The sequence below is a fragment of the Lipophrys pholis genome (genome assembly GCF_963383615.2).
Source record: "Lipophrys pholis genome assembly, chromosome: 2".
Classification (NCBI taxonomy): Eukaryota; Metazoa; Chordata; class Actinopteri; order Blenniiformes; family Blenniidae; genus Lipophrys; species Lipophrys pholis.
The window spans coordinates 17,649,852-17,669,176 of NC_137636.1; the positions used below are offsets into that span (position 1 = coordinate 17,649,852).

General features: G+C 39.6%; 1 protein-coding gene across 1 annotated transcript in view; it reads left to right on the forward strand.

Annotated features, from left to right (window-relative positions):
- myom2b (myomesin 2b) overlaps positions 1–19,325 on the forward strand; it is a 30,207-nt gene that overhangs the window by 8,791 nt on the left and 2,091 nt on the right. The window contains exons 8-37 of the mRNA XM_080493541.1: positions 25–189; positions 615–776; positions 932–1,073; positions 1,808–2,007; positions 2,483–2,536; positions 2,630–2,757; positions 3,002–3,185; positions 3,324–3,498; positions 3,611–3,732; positions 3,867–4,054; positions 4,223–4,349; positions 4,492–4,670; positions 5,537–5,651; positions 5,933–6,095; positions 6,188–6,294; positions 7,229–7,273; positions 7,762–7,898; positions 8,124–8,268; positions 8,747–8,809; positions 9,136–9,203; positions 10,861–10,974; positions 11,349–11,436; positions 12,203–12,241; positions 13,315–13,420; positions 14,086–14,152; positions 14,614–14,710; positions 15,270–15,306; positions 16,895–16,917; positions 16,998–17,053; positions 17,134–17,223. Coding sequence (XP_080349667.1) covers positions 25–189; positions 615–776; positions 932–1,073; positions 1,808–2,007; positions 2,483–2,536; positions 2,630–2,757; positions 3,002–3,185; positions 3,324–3,498; positions 3,611–3,732; positions 3,867–4,054; positions 4,223–4,349; positions 4,492–4,670; positions 5,537–5,651; positions 5,933–6,095; positions 6,188–6,294; positions 7,229–7,273; positions 7,762–7,898; positions 8,124–8,268; positions 8,747–8,809; positions 9,136–9,203; positions 10,861–10,974; positions 11,349–11,436; positions 12,203–12,241; positions 13,315–13,420; positions 14,086–14,152; positions 14,614–14,710; positions 15,270–15,306; positions 16,895–16,917; positions 16,998–17,053; positions 17,134–17,223 — 3,386 coding nt within the window. The remainder of the gene's footprint in view (positions 1–24; positions 190–614; positions 777–931; positions 1,074–1,807; positions 2,008–2,482; positions 2,537–2,629; positions 2,758–3,001; positions 3,186–3,323; positions 3,499–3,610; positions 3,733–3,866; positions 4,055–4,222; positions 4,350–4,491; positions 4,671–5,536; positions 5,652–5,932; positions 6,096–6,187; positions 6,295–7,228; positions 7,274–7,761; positions 7,899–8,123; positions 8,269–8,746; positions 8,810–9,135; positions 9,204–10,860; positions 10,975–11,348; positions 11,437–12,202; positions 12,242–13,314; positions 13,421–14,085; positions 14,153–14,613; positions 14,711–15,269; positions 15,307–16,894; positions 16,918–16,997; positions 17,054–17,133; positions 17,224–19,325) is intronic.

Here is a 19,325-nt window from a genome sequence, read left to right on the forward strand (position 1 = left end):
TGCTTTCTTTCACCGCTCTCCCAGCCGCCATGCTTCCTAAGATCCATTACACTAAAATCAACATTACTTTTGTGGAGAAGTTTGGCCCAGTGTTTTCAAGTGAGGGAGGATCAGCCACTCTGTCTGCTTCCATGACCCTGAGCCCCAACCTGGCCAACCTGCAGCCCGAGGCACAGTGGTATAGAGATGGTAATTGTTATTAAGTAGCTTTTTATGATGAAGAAATTAGCCGCTAATTGCTAGTAATATACACTAACTGCCACAGTGACTGCCAGACCCAATCTCATCGACATGCTGCCAGAGGCATAGCAGTGGAAAATGGGAAAATGTTAAGGACCCTATTTTTATTGCTTATTAATTATATTGAAAGTAGTTAACTAGACACCAGTGATATATGCCCACTTCATGGGCAGTGACTTCTTCTGGGTGTGTAGTAAAAAAAGTAAAAGGTAAAATGTTAAAATTTGATGTGCATGATTACTCTGTTCGGTGAAACATTATTTATAATTAATGAAGAATTATTCTGTTATCCAGTTACAATATAGATTTAAGATGATTTCTTTTAAGAGAAAGAAGACGTTTTGTGACAGTGAAGCCGTTAAACTTCTTTCTAGAAACTCGCCTGTTTGAGTCCAAATGGGTGAAGATTGAGACGGGCAGGGGAGTCACCACCTTGACTATTCCAAACCTCTACAAAGATGATGAAGGCCTCTACACTCTACGTATGGTTACTAAAGGAGGCACCGCAGAACACAGCGCATTTATCTCAGTTGCAGGTGAGGAAAGCTCAGACAGCCCAAAAGGAACATGTCTATATAAGAGCAATTATGCAAATTTGACGATGACGTTTTTATTTTTATTATTTCTTATTTTTAACAGTCTGTTAATCTTTCAAATCAAAAATGTCGTCATCCGATTCTTTCCTGTCTAGATGGTCCTCCCCCAGTCCCTGCTGCTCCTGGTGCTCCCATGGACATCAAAATCCACGATGCCAATAGAGACTATGTCATTGTGTCATGGAAGCCTCCTAATACCACCACAGAGGGTCCAATCCTGGGATACTTTGTGGACAAGTAGGAGTTACTGACAGAAACACCATAAACTGATAAACTGACCAACATAAAGACAAATTGATTACTGTGAGTCACCAAATGTAGTTTGCTTGATTATCTGTACAAATACGGGAAATTAATTAAAAGGTAGCGGCTCACTTTTTTCTATTTTGTTCGTGATTCTTGGGATCTTCATTTGACCATTTTCCAAGTAATCAAAGTTTCTTTTTTTTGTTTTGTTTCATTTGTCCTTCTCAACTCAAAATCTTTTCATTGTAACTGTAAATGACTATTAAAAAAGGCCAACAATTGTTTAGGAGAATTGAAATATTAATGGTCTGCTCACAAACATATATTTAAAGCCAATAATCCACCTTGCATTTTACCCTTTTGTCTTTTTTATTTTGTTTATTTTCTTTGCCAAGAGCCACTGCAAACAAGGTTTATTTCATTAAGTTCTTGATGGTCCTGCGATATCCTGATAGACATAAAAATAATGTTATCCATTCATTGATCTTCCACTGGGGGAGAAAACAAACCCATTGTCGAACAGATTAAAAGTCCTCTAACTCATACACATATTTCTCCTATTAATGCTAACATCTGTATTCTGACATGATGATCCACTACATAACATCATAATTCATCTTCACCAAATCAAAGTACACATTGTTTTCTCATTGTGTGCCCACCTTCTTAAGTCTGCCAATGTTGTTTTTTTTTTTTTTTTTTTCTTTTCTTTTTATTGTTTTTAGATGCGAGGTTGGAACTGAGAACTGGACCCAATGCAATGATCACCCCATAAAGATTTGTAAATACCCCGTGTCTGGGCTGTTTGAAGGACACTCCTACTACTTCAGAGTCAGAGCTGTCAATTCCCATGGAATCAGCAAACCATCCCGCATGTCTGATCCCATCGCTGCCCTGGACCCCACTGAGTTTGAAAGGCTCCATGGTTGGTTTAACCAAATTAATACTGAGACACTTGTATTCCTCCATCATCCCTCCATTTAAAAACATATAACTCTGAAGATGTGGTCACAAATGTACTTACTGCTGCCGTTGTACTCTTAGATGGATTTGAAGTTATAATTTTGCAAGATATTTCATTAAAAAATCTGAAGTTTGAAGACTTTTTTACCCCAACCCAAACCACTGCATAAATAAGGTCCACTATAACTTGCTACCCACCATAGTGGGAAAAACAATTTTAACATTTTGAAGTTATAAGTTCTTATAAAACTATACAATGCCTAGCCACTCTTGAAATCATTAGAAGAAGATCAGATAACTTATGAGCTTTCAAACTGTGCAGGTTTAAAGTAAATGATTATTATTTTGAAATTCATTTAGGGCATAATATGTCTGTCTGGTGTCATTTCAGCATTTACTTAAGCGGAGTGTTTATTGTTTCTCTTAATCCCCTGTAGCCAAGAAGCTTGGTGGAAAACTGGATGTTGTGTCTTACCATGATGAAGTTGAAGGTGGGATTCTAATTCGAACACATTTTCTAATGTTTTACACTGTTTGGGATACTGTATATGTTTATTTGTTGTGCTTTTTTTCTTCTTGTGTAGAAGACGGAAAACCTCCAGGCGCTCCATCAGGAATCAGTATCAATGAAATTGACCGGACGTACGTCGTTTTGAGCTGGAAAGCCCCAAACTATTCCAGCAAAGCTCCTATGTGGTACTTCATAGAAAAGGTAAGAAGTTCACAATGGATTCTGTGATATTCTGAGCTTTTGCAAACAACTTTCAACACTGATGTGTGGTTTGGATGAGTGAGTGACAACACCTTTTGAGGCTGTATTACTGAAATTGAACAAAATTTTCCTAGATATTGTAAAGTAAATGTTATCTACTAAAACTCTCATAAGACCTTCATGTTGTTGAAAATACCTACCGTAATTAAAACCTGTTTTCTTTTGTGATGCTGTTTGTACTCAGTGCATGGCGGAAAGCGGCACATGGCAGCGTGTTAATACTCAGGTCCCTATTCGATCTCCTCGTTATGCCGTATTTGACCTGGCAGAGGGAAAAGACTATAGCTTCAGAGTTTTGGCCGCCAACATCTATGGAGCCAGTGAGCCATCTCAGCCGAGCGACCTCATTCAGACTCTGCAACTCAAAGGTCCGTCCCAGCAGTTTTCGTCTTACTGCTGCCCAACATAATATCTACCACAGTGTAACAAATCCAGGCTGTGACAGTGATGACCAATCTTTTACTGTGATTTATTGGGCATTCTTATATTTGAGGTGTTTTCTCCAGGTGTACCATCGGCTCCTGGTCAGGTGATTGCAACAAGAGAAACAGACACTTCAGTGCTCATCCAGTGGGCTCCTCCAAAGGAACCAAACAATCTGATTGGTTACTACATTGATCAGTGTGTGAAAGGATCTAAGGATTGGACCTCAGCCAATCACAAACCTCGCAAGAGCACCAAGTATGTGTAAAATTAATCCAATCACACCTTAAACGAATGCCTTCTTTTGCTTTTTCTTTTCTAGCGCATAAAAGGAATCCTTCAAACTCCTAATGGATTTGTGTTTCTTCAGGTTTGTGGTTAGTGGTCTGACAAAAGGAGAAACCTATGTCTTCCGTGTCCAGGCTATCAATGAGCTGGGCCTCAGCGATGAATCCCAGGAGTCTGCACCTCTGACTGTCATGGCTGCTCTGAGTTAGTATTCCAATATTTGTGGTTACTGTTACAAAATCAGATCATTGTTAACTGTATCATCATCCCACCCTTCTCAACAGAGTCAATTGATAAAACTGGAAGTCAATGAGTAAAATGAAATGGTGTCTTTTCAGCCACCCCTTCTTCTCCATATGATATTGCGCTACTGAGCTGTGATGGCCATTCGATGGTTCTGAACTGGAAGAAGCCACTTCACAATGGAGGTGCAACGATCAAGGAGTATTATCTGGATAAAAAGCGCAGTGGCGCAGACATGTGGCGAGAGATCCATATCCCACCACTCTCAGAAAGACTTTATAAGGTAAAAAGTTGCATAATTTCCATTCATACCAGAATACAGACTTATATTATGAATTTGTTTTCAAATTCTTCGGTGGAATTTCCATACTGCAAAAAAAGTGGATCAGTTTTGTTTGTCAAACTTTCAACTCGCAACGCTTAGTTAGAATATTAATAACTGTATTGACAGGTGGAAGGCTTGACAGAGGGAGCGGTCTATCAGTTCCAAGTGTATGCAGCCAACCTAGCTGGCCTTGGACCAGCTTCTAAACCATCTGCTGACTATAAGTGTGATATCTGGAACATGCCAGAACCGGGTTAGTAAATAGCATCCTCTGACTGGACTGGTCCAGTTTCCTGCCAGACATAAAGACAGATGGAACATTTCATGATCTCATGCATATTGATCAATGCCAATCAGTGTATTTTTCCTCTGTTTTTACTTTATGCGTTGCATAGGTCCTGCCTATGACATGACTTTCTCTGAAGTAAGAGATGACTCGTTGCTGATTGAGTGGCAGAAACCTGTCTATACTGGCTCTGGACCAATCACAGGCTATCATGTTGAGTACGCCAAGAAGGGCACTAATGAATGGACTACATCGAATGAGACAGCTGTCAGTCATCGCTTCCTAAAGGTGAGCTTATTTGTAATTAATTTACATTGCACATTTCACATTTCTTCAATTAAAAAGTTCAACAGGTTTGTGTTTTTCTCTCTGTAAAGATTTGTTTTTTAAACCTGCTGGTGACTGTATAGTTGCCCCATTTCCACACATTACATTACATTACATTACATTACATTACATATGCTGTCCCACCCTGTAGTGCTTTTATCAACCCTGCATGTGGCGCAGTAGTGCAACCCCATTGTATTATGCTACAGTGACATCTAGTGGTTACAGTAAACAATTACTATGTTTACTTACATTGCAAAATATTAAATTAGTTAAATTAGTATTTTTAGTTGAATGTGTAAAAAGTAACACTTTCAGGCCAGTCAACAAGTTCACATTAGACCATCTGGCTTTTTTAAGTGTATTTAGTGGTTTAATAATGTGTGCTTTATAAAACACAGCATACTAATTATTATTTAACAATAATTTGTTAATGTTTTATAATTTAAACATTTAAGTTTCTAGGGCTGGATGCTGCTGGTGTTGTAGTACATCACATTTGACAACTGTTCAGTGCAGTTGCTGCTGGCTTGTACAATTTATTACTGCTGTCACCTTCTCCTGCATTTTCAGAAATGTGGGTATTTACCTGCAGCGGCTTGTGATGTCAGTGAAAAATATCCTGCTACAATGTTAATGTCAGTACTAATTAACCTGCCCAAATTTGCCTGATTGAAGATTACCAAATCTGCATATGACTGTGAACAGCTCCTCCTCCTCCTCCTCCTCCTCCCCCTCCTCCTCCTCCTCCTCCTGCTTTAACACACATTACAGGTCTTTACCTGGTCTGGATGTGAATATGTATTCCTTGTCTGGTATTTTTCTAGGTCACAGGTCTGGAGGAGGGAAATAGCTATGCATTCAGAGTACGTGCAGTTAATGCTGCAGGAGTGGGAATGGCCTCAATGGCCTCTGACCTTGTGACTGCAAAGGCTGTGGAAGGTAAATTCTCATCAAAGACATTTAGAGAACATAAAAATGATGTATGTCCTTCGTGCCACATCGTACAGCTATGAGCATAGCTTCGGTGGCACTGTATAATGTTGTTAATGGAGTGATGCTGCTTTGAAAGTACTGAAGGCAAGCTGAAAGAGAGTGGACCAATAAAATGAATGCAATATATCTAATAACAAAGAAGCTCACTCAGATTCAACTTCTTTTTTTTTTTTTTAGAACACAAATGGCTGCAGTTTAACAAGTATATGTGATTGTTTTTGTTGAAGGTTCCCAGGAGGTGTCCTGTGTGGTAGACGAGAAGTCAGGTGACATTGTTTTGTCTTTTGAGTCCTGCCAAATGAGCGAGGGCTCTCAGTTCATCTGGAAGAAAGATTACAAAGAAATCACAGATTTCTCCAAGGGAGTAGAGATTAAGACCGAGGGCAGCCTGTAAGAAGACCATCCAGATTAATCAGTACAAGCATGTACATCATTGTTCTGTCTTTGTTTATCTGTTCTCTCACTCTTGTCTTGCATTGCAGCTCCAAAATGATCTTTAAGAACCCCGATAAAGAGGACATTGGAACCTTTTCTGTGTTGGTCACCAACACCACTGGCGTGTCATCCAGCTATACGATCACAAATGAAGGTTGGATTCTTTCAAGTGTTTTAAATGGATGCCTAATTTCCCACACAAAATTATTTCTAATGATAATAACGAAGCAACTATGAGATTGAAGAAGGGGTGCACAACCATTCTTGGAGGCAAGCTCAGAAGGGAAGGGGCTCAAGGGAAGATTGTTTATACCTCGATCATGAACATTTAAACAGCCGTATAGCAATATCCAGACAACTACATCAAAGGCTCAAACCTAACCCAAAGTCAAAAGTAAACTAAGTATCAAAGAACTAAGGTGCTGTGTAAGATGCAATAAAGATGAAAGAAATTAAACCGTGCTTACAACCGATTTCACTGGCTGGAAGACAACGAAAAATTTCAATATCTGATGGATACTAGCAGAGTGGCTTGCTCACATTATTTCTCCAAGCTGGGGGCAGTGAGTATGTATTATCTTCACGTCTTCTTAGCAAAAGGTTTTCCTGTTTGAAACTTTCACAATATTTTTTCCCTCTATTGCACCACTGTGCTGCCAGGCTGTAATATGTTATTCAGTGTGCCATCCACTGATTGCTTCCTATTTGGCCTACAGTTACTTCACTTGTAATGCACAATAATTTCTGAATTTCCCACTATACAAGGATTCATTTATATCACTTATGTCACAGGTAGGCATTTGGTAACCCTCCAATAGGGTAATACCAAACTCACGAAGCGGTGTGTTGGAGGAGTTTCAGTGTGCAATAAGGTGGAGTGTCGTGCTTTGAACTGAGCGATGATGCAACATCTTCCCAACTGCTTCAGTTCAGTTTTAGTGATTGCACACTTACCTTCCTCCTCATGATAAACACAATCCAACTGTTGAATTTTCTGACTTGAGGTGTAGATGCTCAGATTATATTAGTGTGCAACAATTTCATTGCTATCATTTGATTTAGAATGATGTGTTTTCCCTTTGATTCAGAATTGACAAAGATGCTGGCACTCAGCTATGATATCAGACACCCAGGTAGGTAACTCTGGCTGACTCAGTCAGGCTCTCATAATCTCTCTCTTTGTCCCTTTTAATCTCACCTCCTTCATGCTTATTCTTGGCCGAGTCTTAATCTCACTCGCTGACTGTCTCCATTTCTCTGTCTTTGCTTTTCATGCTTTCATTTTGCTTTCTTCTGACTCCTTTGAACCGCTCAGATTTCTTTATTCTTTTAGGGGCATATTTTTCTTTTTTATTTGATTCAAAAAGTCTTACCTGCTTTTGCATCACCTGCCTAACCACCATTCACCTCTTCTGTTCTTTTGCCTCCCATCTGACGCCTCAACCTCAACCTTTCCTCTCCTCTCCTCTCCTCTCCTCTCCTCTCCTCTCCTCTCCTCTCCTCTCCTCTCCTCTCCTCTCCTCTCCTCTCCTCTCCTCTCCTCCTCGACTTCCCTCTGCAGTAATTGAGCAAGCACATTAAAGTCTTCAGACTCCTAACCCTCCTTTCTCCTCTCCTCTAGTCATCCCTCTGAAATCTGAGCTGGCCTATAAGATCATGGAGAGAGGCAGAGTGAGGTTCTGGCTGCAGGCTGAAGAGATTTCTCCAAAAGTCACCTACAAATTCTTTATAAACAACAAGGAACTCTCTGGAGCTGATGTAAGACACAGCGTCGCTTCAGGAACAGAAAATAGTCAGGATTGATAATAATCTTCTAACTTCAAGATGAGCATCAGATGTCGGCATGACTATTTGTCAATTTCTGTCAACATGAAAAGCTTAACCACAGAGAAAAAAACAGTAGTAGTCTCTGTGTAATCGCAGAGACTACTATCAAGTATACTGTGGGTCTTTTTTTTAAATGCAGCTCTTGTTTTTTGGCAGCCCAACAAGATGGGTCATGATGTTGCTACAGGTGTCATAGAGTTCATCATGGACCGTTTCACTGAGGAGAGTGAGGGGACATTTACCTGCCAGATCACTGATGGAGGAGGCAAAGCACAGAGCTCATTGGTTCTGATCAGTGATGGTAAGAGAGGCCAGATCTCACTGTTTCTCCACCAATAACACCCAGTGTTTATTAAAGGTAAAAAACGTATATAAACTGACCTATTTGCAACCACGGCAATACATTATGTGTGAAAACACGACTTTCCAATTTCAAACTCATGTATTTCTCCTCCTATTAATTAGTAGTGATGCTTGCTTGCAAACCCACTGGGACATGACTTGCATTAGGTACATACATGTATTTGGCAATAGATTTGCTTCATATCCACCACGAGGGATAACATTATGGGAATGTACTAAGCTGATAGTTGTAAGGTGGGTTTGAACTTTATGTATGAAGTATACTTTGAAATCCACATAATTTCATAACTTATGATTCCACTCTCATGCTGGCGACCATTAGCCGGAAAATCCACAGAAAGAATCTATAGCAGCTACTGGTGAGACTTTGATCTTTTAATTATTCTCTGTTTATGTGTATCTGTATGTGCACATAGCTTTCAAGGCAGCGCTGGCTGAGGCTGAATACCAGAGGAGAGAATACATCAGAGTCAAGGAGGGTAAGAAATACAAAACATCAGATACTTTTAATGTTGGATTGAGCTTTATTGTAAACACCATCCTGTTTGCTGGGAGACGACTCATCAGCAAATGTGCAGGAACACATGGAAGATGGAAGTGAACCATGTTTAATTTTGGAACTGGAACATGAAAAGTCAAATGGACCCGTTTGAAAGAGTAATAATAATATCTATATTAATATATAATATATCTCACATTTATAGAACAGCGACGACATATCCACATGAGCTTTTACATAACAGGTATTTGTAAATGCTTATGCCCATTTTTATTGGCATCTCACTAACAACTCTTTCCATCACAGGTCCCCATTTCAGTGAGTTCCTGTCACTTCAGATTGGAGATGATTGCTCGGTCACTTTGGTCTGTAAGGTAAACAAAGCCAAACTCAATGACAATTGAATATTTGTGCTCTAAACAAATGGGAGGCTGACTTGGATAGTCGATTAGCAATTCTGTGCAGGTTGCCACAGTCTCTGTGTTATGATAATGTCTGGGCTGAAAACAAACAAAATTGAGTCAATGGGGGGTTTATAAGTTTCAATGTTCTCCCCGTGTGTACTCTGGTATCCTCTAACAGTACAAAACTGTGTGTTTGAGATTAGTTGGATAGAAGGATGAGTGGCTGGATGGCTGGATGGCTGGATATTTTCTTTCTTGCAGTAAAAACCATATTAAGTTGTGAATGCCAATCCACAGAAGGCATTAACCTCAACCCTTCTGCAGAAATATGTTTTATTTGTATTTTGTGTCAATGATTGTTTAGAGCACAATATATAATTGAGAATGAAAACAGCCTGAAGTTTTTGGGATTTTAAAGAAACTTTTTTGATCCAGTGGATGAGAGTGAATGTCTTATGTAGATAAGCAGAGATTCAGTTATGTGCAAACACTTGGCCACCCCTGGGCAATTTGATATTCCGTTGACTTTTGAAGTGAAAAGAAGAAAATACTAACCCTGCAGCCAACACATTGAAAAAGAGCCTTTTTAAAAATCCAAATACATTTCTACATTTATGTTTATGAACAGAAACAGAAATCAAAGAGCATTTTGTTGTGTATACTTACACAGTCTGAGAACTCCCATGAATGAGTTGATTGTTTTTTTTGATTTGCTAGTTACTGTAATATGTGAAGAATTGTAAATACGAATTGCCAGCCAATGACATGTCCAGAGGTAACAAAGTGCCTGACTCCTCAAAGCTCATGGAAATATTCCACAACCTTAAGCTTCTCAAAGCAACTGTCATAAAATAAAATGCAATGAAATGAAATGAAATGAAATGAAGCCAACTGATGCCGACATAGCAGGGGAAGGCTATAAAAAGCTTCCAAAGCACTTCCAGCTTGCAGTTTCCACTGGCTGAAATGTCATTAAGAAATAGCAGTCAAGGAGAACCGTGGAAGTCAATACAGGATCTGGATGACCAAGAAAACCTTCTGGTCTCATGGGCAGAAAGGAGACACAAAACAACCCCCATAGGACTGCAGAAGAGCTGCACTGCGGATGCACTTTTCCATGATGTATGCAAAGCAACACCTGGATAAGCCAGAGTCATATTGGAATCAAGTGTGAACAGATGACGCGAGAAAGAAAATCTTTGACCACAATATATTTGGATGAAAAAATAATGAGCAGAAAAGTTGTTCTGCTCACTGTTCAGCATGTGGTTGGAAATGTATTGCTTTTTGGTTGTATAGCAGCCAGTAGCACAAGAAACATCACAGAGACCAAGAATATATTCCACTGAACAGCAAATCAGTAAATCCTTGAATGCAAATACAAGGCAGTAGGTCAGGAAATATAACTATGAAAAACTTCATCTAACACAAGATGATACGCTTCTGAGCTTAGCTTCATTACAAATCACAATGTTAAAAAAATAAAGTTTATTCATTCAAACAGTTCATTCTGTTTGCTGAAAAAGGTTTCCTGGTGTTGTTGAATTATAGTAATTAGAAATATGAAATTGGTGGAAAGACTATACAGTAAAACTACATGTTTAAATATTGTGTATTTCCATTGCAGGTTGCTAACTTGAAGAAGGAATCCGAGTTCCACTGGTACAGGGAGGACACCGAAATTATCCCCGATGTGAAGCCCGATCTTGGATCTGGAGTTTGTAAACTGCCAATTAAACAGGTAAATCCCTCATGAGAAAATGTTTAACAACATTACTCATGAACACAATTTCCCCAAATCTGGAACAGTGTGTATGGAGTGAATACAAACAGAATTTGTCTGACTGAAGGAACAACTCTAACTCTAATCTCACACTCTTTGCGCACAATGTTGTCAACTGTGGATTTACAGACAATGAAGACTTTTGCTTGAGTGATGCTACTTAAAGACTTTTACCTTAAAAGTAAAAGCTTTATGAAGTCTCTGCAACCAACCACATGAAAATTATATTTCCTAATGATTTATGGAACAAACGTTGTTTATTATTGGTTTATATGAATGTCTGTGCGATGTATTCATATGTTTACCAGTGTGTCTCTGCTGTTTCTCTCCAGTTTTCACTGAAGACATCAGGAATTTACAAGGCTACCATCAGCGATGACAGAGGGAAAGATATGAGTCAAATTGATATTTCTGGAAAAGGTAAACATCTCCTCTTATTCCCCAATTTATCTTCCTGCTCAATTATTAACTCGTGATTGACTCATGTCTAAATGAACAAGTATAAATAAATAATGATAATAACTTATAGCATTATGAACAAGTAAAAGTAAACTTTTCCTTAACCCCCCCAAACAGCTCAGTGCTCATTAATACAGAGGCAGGAAAAAAATGTGATCCAATTTCACACACTCTATCGGCACATGGTATACTAATACATTTTTAACTAACCCCACCACTCCAACTTTGTTTCTCTGTCTGCTGAATAAAAATAGTTCTCTGTATGTGACAGCTTGCTTGGTTTCTGGGTGTACTGATTCTCAAGAAGGTACAATTAAATTTTCCAGGAAAAGTTTATCTAGAGCAAACTCACTTTGACACCCTGTAGTCTTAAAAGCCTGTACTTCTGTGTGCTTAATGATTTCCCATTATAATATTACTTTTTTTCCTCATACCTTTCTTGCTTGTCTTTTATTCTCTTTAAAATGCATGTATAAGTAAGTTCTGAACTTGGACATTGCTATAAGGCTGTTTTTTTTAATGTATAATCATCACAGCAGTATTTAGTATTAAAGTCACAAGGAGATGAGACTTCTTCAATGTAATGCACTGTGGAAAGATTGAAATTGTTAGGATAGAGTATGGTATAGATTTAAATCTTTTACAGCAGCCACCAGAGGGCAGCATAGTTCCTTTCCAGTGCCATTACCTCCTTCCCTGACCCCATGCCACTCTTCCTCTCTTCTAGTCTTTGAGGACGCCATAAACAAGCTCAGCCAACTGGCTGGTAGGTATCTTCTATCTTCCTTACACACACACACACACACACACACACACACACACACACACACACACACACACACACACACACACACACACACACACACACACACACACACACACACACACACACACACACACACACACACACACACACACACACACACACACACACATTTACACACACACACACACACACACAGAAAAGTAAATTCACAAAAATCAATTAGCTTATGAACAGACATCCACATTAAAATCATCAACAACATCATCCTCTTCCCACTGGAGAGAACCAGTTCAAATTATCTAAACTTGACATGGCACAATCACACTGCAGTGATAAGAGATTTGTGAGATCTATCACCGGGGCCAATACATTTCCGATTTAAAATCCGACTGCTACATACACACACTTATCAGCGTGTGGCAGAAGTTGTCACGCTGGAAGCATTTGGCCATCATGCCATCATGTGGTGAAATCACTTTAAAATTCCTCTGCGCTGTCACAGTGACAGTGTGGAGGAGCATCTTACTCCTATTTTAAGAGACAGTCACTTGACAGCTCTGCAGCAACTGTTAAAGCAGTGGTTGCAGAGGAGAAGAGGGTTCATTACTCTGATAATAGGAAACCATGGTGATGTGACCAGGTGGATGACACACTTGTTCACTTGTGATGTGCACTAAGCAAAGTCCCGCGTAGACATAGTGTAGCATGAAATGCCCTTTTAGGCACAACGGCTTTAAAAAGAAAAGTTGATAAAACGTCTGACGGCTGAAGTGTTTTCCTGAATGCAGCACATAAACAGCTTGCACTCTAAAGTCTACACTCTGCTTCATTAGTGCAATTTTTCCTCTCTCCAAGCTGCACAAAGGTACCATGAAAAGGGACATCTTAAAATGCATCCAGTAAATGGCTGAAAATGGAAGTTTGATTTTATTTGATCAATTTTGTGCTGCATGCCGGAACTCTCACAGCGATGCAAGGCCAGATTACATCCAACAGCAGGTGCCCGACATGTATTTGATTTTGATTTCAACTATGCTCTCCTCAACCTCTATCACCTCCATCAACTCCTCTAGGAGCCAGTGCAGCAGAGCTGGTGATTAACTGCACAGCAACAGGCATTCAGCTACAGTGTCACATGAAGTATTACACCTCAGAGATGAACATCGCCTGGTATCACGGGTAAGAATTCAGATTTACAATACTAATGCTACTACAACACCACAACAAACAGTAGTAGCAGTACATGTTTGAAGAATAGGAAGTAAATCAAAAGAAAAGTGTCTCTAGTATCTGCAGTCATAGCAGAGATTTTAGCAGGGGTTACAGTTTCCTTTTAAGTCCTCCCATAAACATGCTGACCACAAACACATGATTTTGCCTTTCTCCCAAGTTGAATTGCCACGAGTGGCAAAAACAATAAGCCACATAATAAAAGTTGTGATGGCGGTTGACAAGTGTTTTCATTATCCTGCTTATTGCAGTAAAATTGCTCTGTTTTGTGACAGGAATCACAACCCTATCATTTTCTCTAAAGGAGCACACAGTCTTTTTCAGCTGCTAAAAGCACTCTGTCTTACCCAAGAGATTATAAAATGTGGAGAGGCCTGTAGTAGAGTAGGAACAAGTGGACGCATCAAAAAGAGGACAGAAAAGAATGAAAAAAGGGGGGGAGAAAAAAAAATTAAAGACACTTGAATTTGAAAAATATCCATAGTGATTGATGGGCGCACCATCGGAGAGGCATGTAAACATGATTTTCCATTACCTCTGAACCAGACTTCATCTACTGGAATCACAGCACTACACACGCACGCACACTAAACTCTGCTCTTTGCTCTCCTCAGTGAGGCGAAATTGTCCCACAGTGAAAAGATTGTGATTGGAGGAACTCCTGCCATGGCATCATTGGAGGTATTATCTTCTAACTCACAATGTTGAACTGCATGTTACAATCACACACGGGTGATTTGATGGGAATAACAACCCCTTTTCCTTGAACGTGCCACTTAAATAATTCCCAAATTGCTTCTGCATTGGTAGAAATGTGCGAAACATTAAGATAAATATCAATAATTGGAATTATTATTAGCCCTTTGTTTCAGTCTTAGTCTCTGTTGATATGTTTTCTTTCACTTTATGTAGAAGCTCTTTGCACCTCGTGTAAGAAGGTGCCAAAAAAATGAAAGACTACTGTTATCATTATTGTCTCTCCTTGGTGACGCATTAAATTAAGTTTTGATCATGAGTGTTGTGACCCGGGTTCACATCTCGGGTGTGGGATCAGAATTCCATTGTAACCACTCATCATATAAACGGTCACGCTCAACCTGAGCGGGAGGGTTTGTTGACTGTATTGTTTGATTCATTCACAGGTGATTGAGCCCGTGGAGAAGGATAAAGGTGCATACTCCATTGTGATCACTGACTCTGAAAACTCCCATAAACGCACTCTGGACCTCATCGGTGATGGTCAGTACTTTCCCTCTCGTATTTTCCATCTCTCAGCATCAATTATACTCTTTTATTGATAATTCAGTAAAGAGGAGGAACAATGCAGTCACTTCTTCTTTTGTGGGCCTCTTGGGTACAATTTGTTGTCTACAACTTTCAAAGAATTCAGAAACCGTTGGTTGGGTATCAAATAATCATCCCCGCAGGACTTTGACCAGGCTTGTAAAAAGGTGGCTGGATACTCCTCAACTGCAGGTTTGCTTAGCTTGATTTTATGTCGGTTACATAAAGGACGTGTTTGCATGTGAAATATGTATATGGAAAATAAAGCTTCAGCTTGAATACATTGGTGACGTGTAGCATACTTCGTCAACTGGAAAAGCTATCACAAAAGCATTTATTGACATTTCACTGTAATACGTTGACTATCGAGCGCTGTTGTGGCTGTTGATGACGGAACAAGCCAAGGCTGTTTTTGAGAAAATTGATTTTTCCAGTCATTTAGCCTCTTAGATAAAGTAAGGAGGCATTTGTTCTGTAAATGATGACAGGCACTTTGTGTTTTTGTCTTTTACAGTTTATGACAAGGCATATGCTGAGTTCCAGAAACTCAAGTAAGACCAAACTCTCAAGCGTGTCTCTTTGCTTGCATTTGTATTGCAGTCAGACTGACTTTGCAACTGATGAATTGCTGTTTCCCTCACATCTGTTCCAAAATTGTAAGCTTAACATCCATCAGCCTAAAAAAATGATTTACTGGGATACATTTTGTTCCTATAGATAAGAATTATAACTCATTTGTTTACAACGTGCATGCAGATTGATACATTTTTACTTTTCATCGGGTAAGCCTTTCAGTGCAGTCCTTGTCCTTTATCTGTCTTGTATCCCACTGTACTATGTCAGAACAACAGCCTCTCTATCTCTATCTGTGCAACCGGCCTGTGAATACCTGGCATCGCCCTGTAGGCTCTGTTTTTAAGATCCCAGGGCTCAGAACTCTTGTGTGGATTCAGGCTGTTTCATGGCGGCTCTCTCTTTTGTGTGATCCCAGACTGGCAGTATAGAACCCATACAATGTTGTTCTCTTGCTTAGATACTTTTTTCTGACTCTAGACACATGTGTGTGACACTGTTATCATGCAGCAGAATCAGTTGGACACCAATCATATGTCTTTAACTTCACACAGTATAGTTTATGCCACATATAATTGTGTGTCTCTGCACCCTGAGCTGCTTACCTTTATATATTCTGTAGAAACCAGGTATTAGATTGCTTTTCTGTGCTTCTGTCAACTTTGCACCTGATGTATTTGGACAGCCTAGACACCTGTGAGAAAATGCAGCTGTATTTTAGTGCTTGGATGGCCAGTACAGACAGCGTGAGCTGAGTTCACCTCCATCTTCAAGCTGAATATTTCAGGAACTAGAGTGAGTCCAAAAACCCAAAAGCCTTGTTGTCTGGAAAAAGTCCAGCATATTAAAATTTGAGGGAAAATCAAGGTTATGAATAGAAATAGTGAGGTAGCAGGGATCCTTTGGGGTCCTTTGGCTAATTTGTCCAAAGCAAACCCACCGCACTGAATTTTAACAAATGCATTTAGAGAAAAAAGGATTGAAACTCCAAACACTAAACACTGCATGCAGAGTGGAAACCATCCAAATCCCTCTCGTAATTACCATTCAAAGAGAGACATTTAAGCACAAGATTTTACAAACACATTTAAACTGGTGACACCCCATTGCCCTTTTGATTGAGCATCAACATGCCAAGAGTCGAGCAGAGTTCCTCCGGCCATCTGTCCTGTGGCTGACCTCTGCTTGTGCCATGCTGCTCTGACAGCCCTCTGAAAACAATCTCAATTTTCTTTTTCTCCACAAATAGTCAAACAACTTGTTAAGTAACGGAATAAGTTCATAATGTGGCTTTGCTCTAAGCATAAGTAATTTGTAGCAACCCATCTGGCTGCTATTGGGCAACCAGAAGTTGAAGTAATATGTGTTTGCATGAAGCCACTATAGAGAGCCAGAAAAAAAACCAGATCCAGCTTGGCAGGACTGACGCTTCTCTCGCTCAGGCATTTCACATGGGTTGAATTTTGAATTGCTGATTCTCTATTATGAAATTTGAATATTGATAGTGAGAGGTCATTTTTACTTACATGAGTACTATGACAAAAACCTTTTTTACTTTTGTTTCAGGGCTGAAGCCTATGCTGAGAAAAGTGAGTCCATCTTATTTCACCTACAGTTTACATGTATTAAATAAGTAATGACTGAGTATATTAACACTGGCTTGCTTCAGACCGTGGCAAGGTGATTGGAGGTCTGCCCGACGTGGTCACAATCATGGAAAAGAAAGTAGGTGTCAAAGTGTGTACAGGTATATCATCTTTATCTAAGTATTTATCTGAAAAACAACATTTCCTTACTTTCTTTAGACTCTGAGTTTGACATGTACAGTGTGCGGCGATCCCAAGCCCCAGGTGTCGTGGCTGAAGAATGGAGCCGAAGTGGAACCCGATGATCAGGTAATTACTGTTATTGTTGGTGTGATAGGCAACACAATACATTTCACAACATGTCTTTAACTTGTCACCGGAGCACGTAATTAAAGTATATAGGTTATTTGTGTTCAGCACACAGGTTTGCATTTAAGAACTCATCCTTTCACTTACCTGACAGAAAGTACCGCTCTCTCTGATGCTGAGCTGTTTAACCTCCAACAAGAACACAGCTCCTGTAGTTTCACTCATGATTAATCATCTCATTGATCCAAGAAATTTGCAAGTGATGTTTCTATTAACTTGCATATTGGTATGATTATGTTGTGTTACTTTGTAGCTTTGAATTCATTTGGGAAGCATCACAGAGAGAGTTAAAATGCAAATTTACAACCATGACAGAAGCTTTCTAAATATGACGAGATACCTGTAAAATACAGGTGAAAATATAAATAATAATAATGCATAGGTTTTATATAGTGCTTTTCAGGACACTCAAATAATGAAGGCATTATTCATTCACTCCACACTGGATGGTGGTAAATTACGTATGTAGCCACAGCTGCCCTGGGGTCGGCTGACTGAAGCGAGGCTGCCAGTCGGCCCCTCCGACCACTCACTCTCACACTGCATTCATCCGGGCAGTTTGGTGTTCAGTGTCTTGCCCAAGGACACTTCAGCAGGCAGAGATGGGAACCGAACCTGCAACCTTCCGATTGGGAGACGACCGCTCTCGCAACCAAGCCACGTCGCCTCATAAATCAGTGCTTCAAGTGTACGTGCCTAAGTGGTGCACAAGAAAAAGAGCTCCCTATTAGTTTAGCCACACGTTAAAAACAAACTGACGTTCCTTTGCTCATTCCCACACCCAGCGATGACCAGGACTGAATAAACAATAAACCTTAACATTGTGGGTGGAGGTCTGTCCTGGATCATCAGCATATAATGCGGAGCAAATCTACCATTCACAACTCAATGACCTACTTGCCAACCAGTATAATTGTGCAGTCTGTCCCCTGTCAGCGGAGCCTCTTTCAACAGCGTCAGGATCCTGCGGCTCCTACAGCTTTGAAGATTTAAGTTTTAGAAACTCCGGTCCAGAAGGAATTTCTGTTCAAGTTTGCCCTTTTCTTTATTCATTCCCTCACCTGCTAATAATCTGTCTAAAACAAGAATCGAGATCCTTGGTGATGTGTTTTCTAAACCTCTGGAGTGCCCCTCCGCTACCTCGTTACCACAAAGGCCACAGAGGATATGAAGCTAACAGAAAAACAAACAAGGAAATAGATGCCGATCCATTAGAATTGTTGTGTAGAAACAGCTATTGAACTGCACAGGTTTGAATGAAGGTGAATTGCACTTGTTTGAAAAAAAAAAAAATGCTTTTGTACATTTTGTCAGCAAGTATGAGATTTTTTGTATTATTACAAAAATAGCAATAATTACCAGATTTTTATTAAAAAAAATTTATACAGCAGCTTCTTTTCATCAGTCCAACAAAAAGGAAATAAGCAACCCACGGATTAACCTACATTGAGCTGATAAATGAATGCAATTATCGAAGACCGCATAACATGTTAATTAGAAAACAGTGATCTTTTTTTTTCTTTTTTTTTTTTATAGGAATTTTATACCAGTAGAGCTTTGAATTTCTCACAATTAAAGGCAAGTGTTTCTCTTAATAGCAATGTAATTGGCCTATTACAAGCGCTACTCCTCAAAAAATGTATAAATGCCCAGACCTCACAACTGAGTGGGCAGCAATGAGAGACCAAAATTAAAATAATGTACTCTTGTCTGCACCACTCACAAGGTTCAAGTCAGAGTAAGCACTTCACTCAGTCTCAGGTGTGAGGAGAAGGTAATCAGGAGTGCACTCAAAAGGCTTTAAACATGGATAGTTTTGTTTCAGTGGCCTTGAGAAGTTCAGATGGAGTTTTTTTTCATTGATATTCATTCCCATCGTATTTTGGGTGAGGTAACGGCGCTCAGTCAGATCAAGCCGACACTGGACTGGATGCAGGTGACGGCACTCAGCTTTTGCAAATTGGAACATAGAAATCAAAGCTCATGCTGCTATTCCGAGTTGGATAAAAAAATCTTTTTTAAATCAAACTTTAAGCGACACG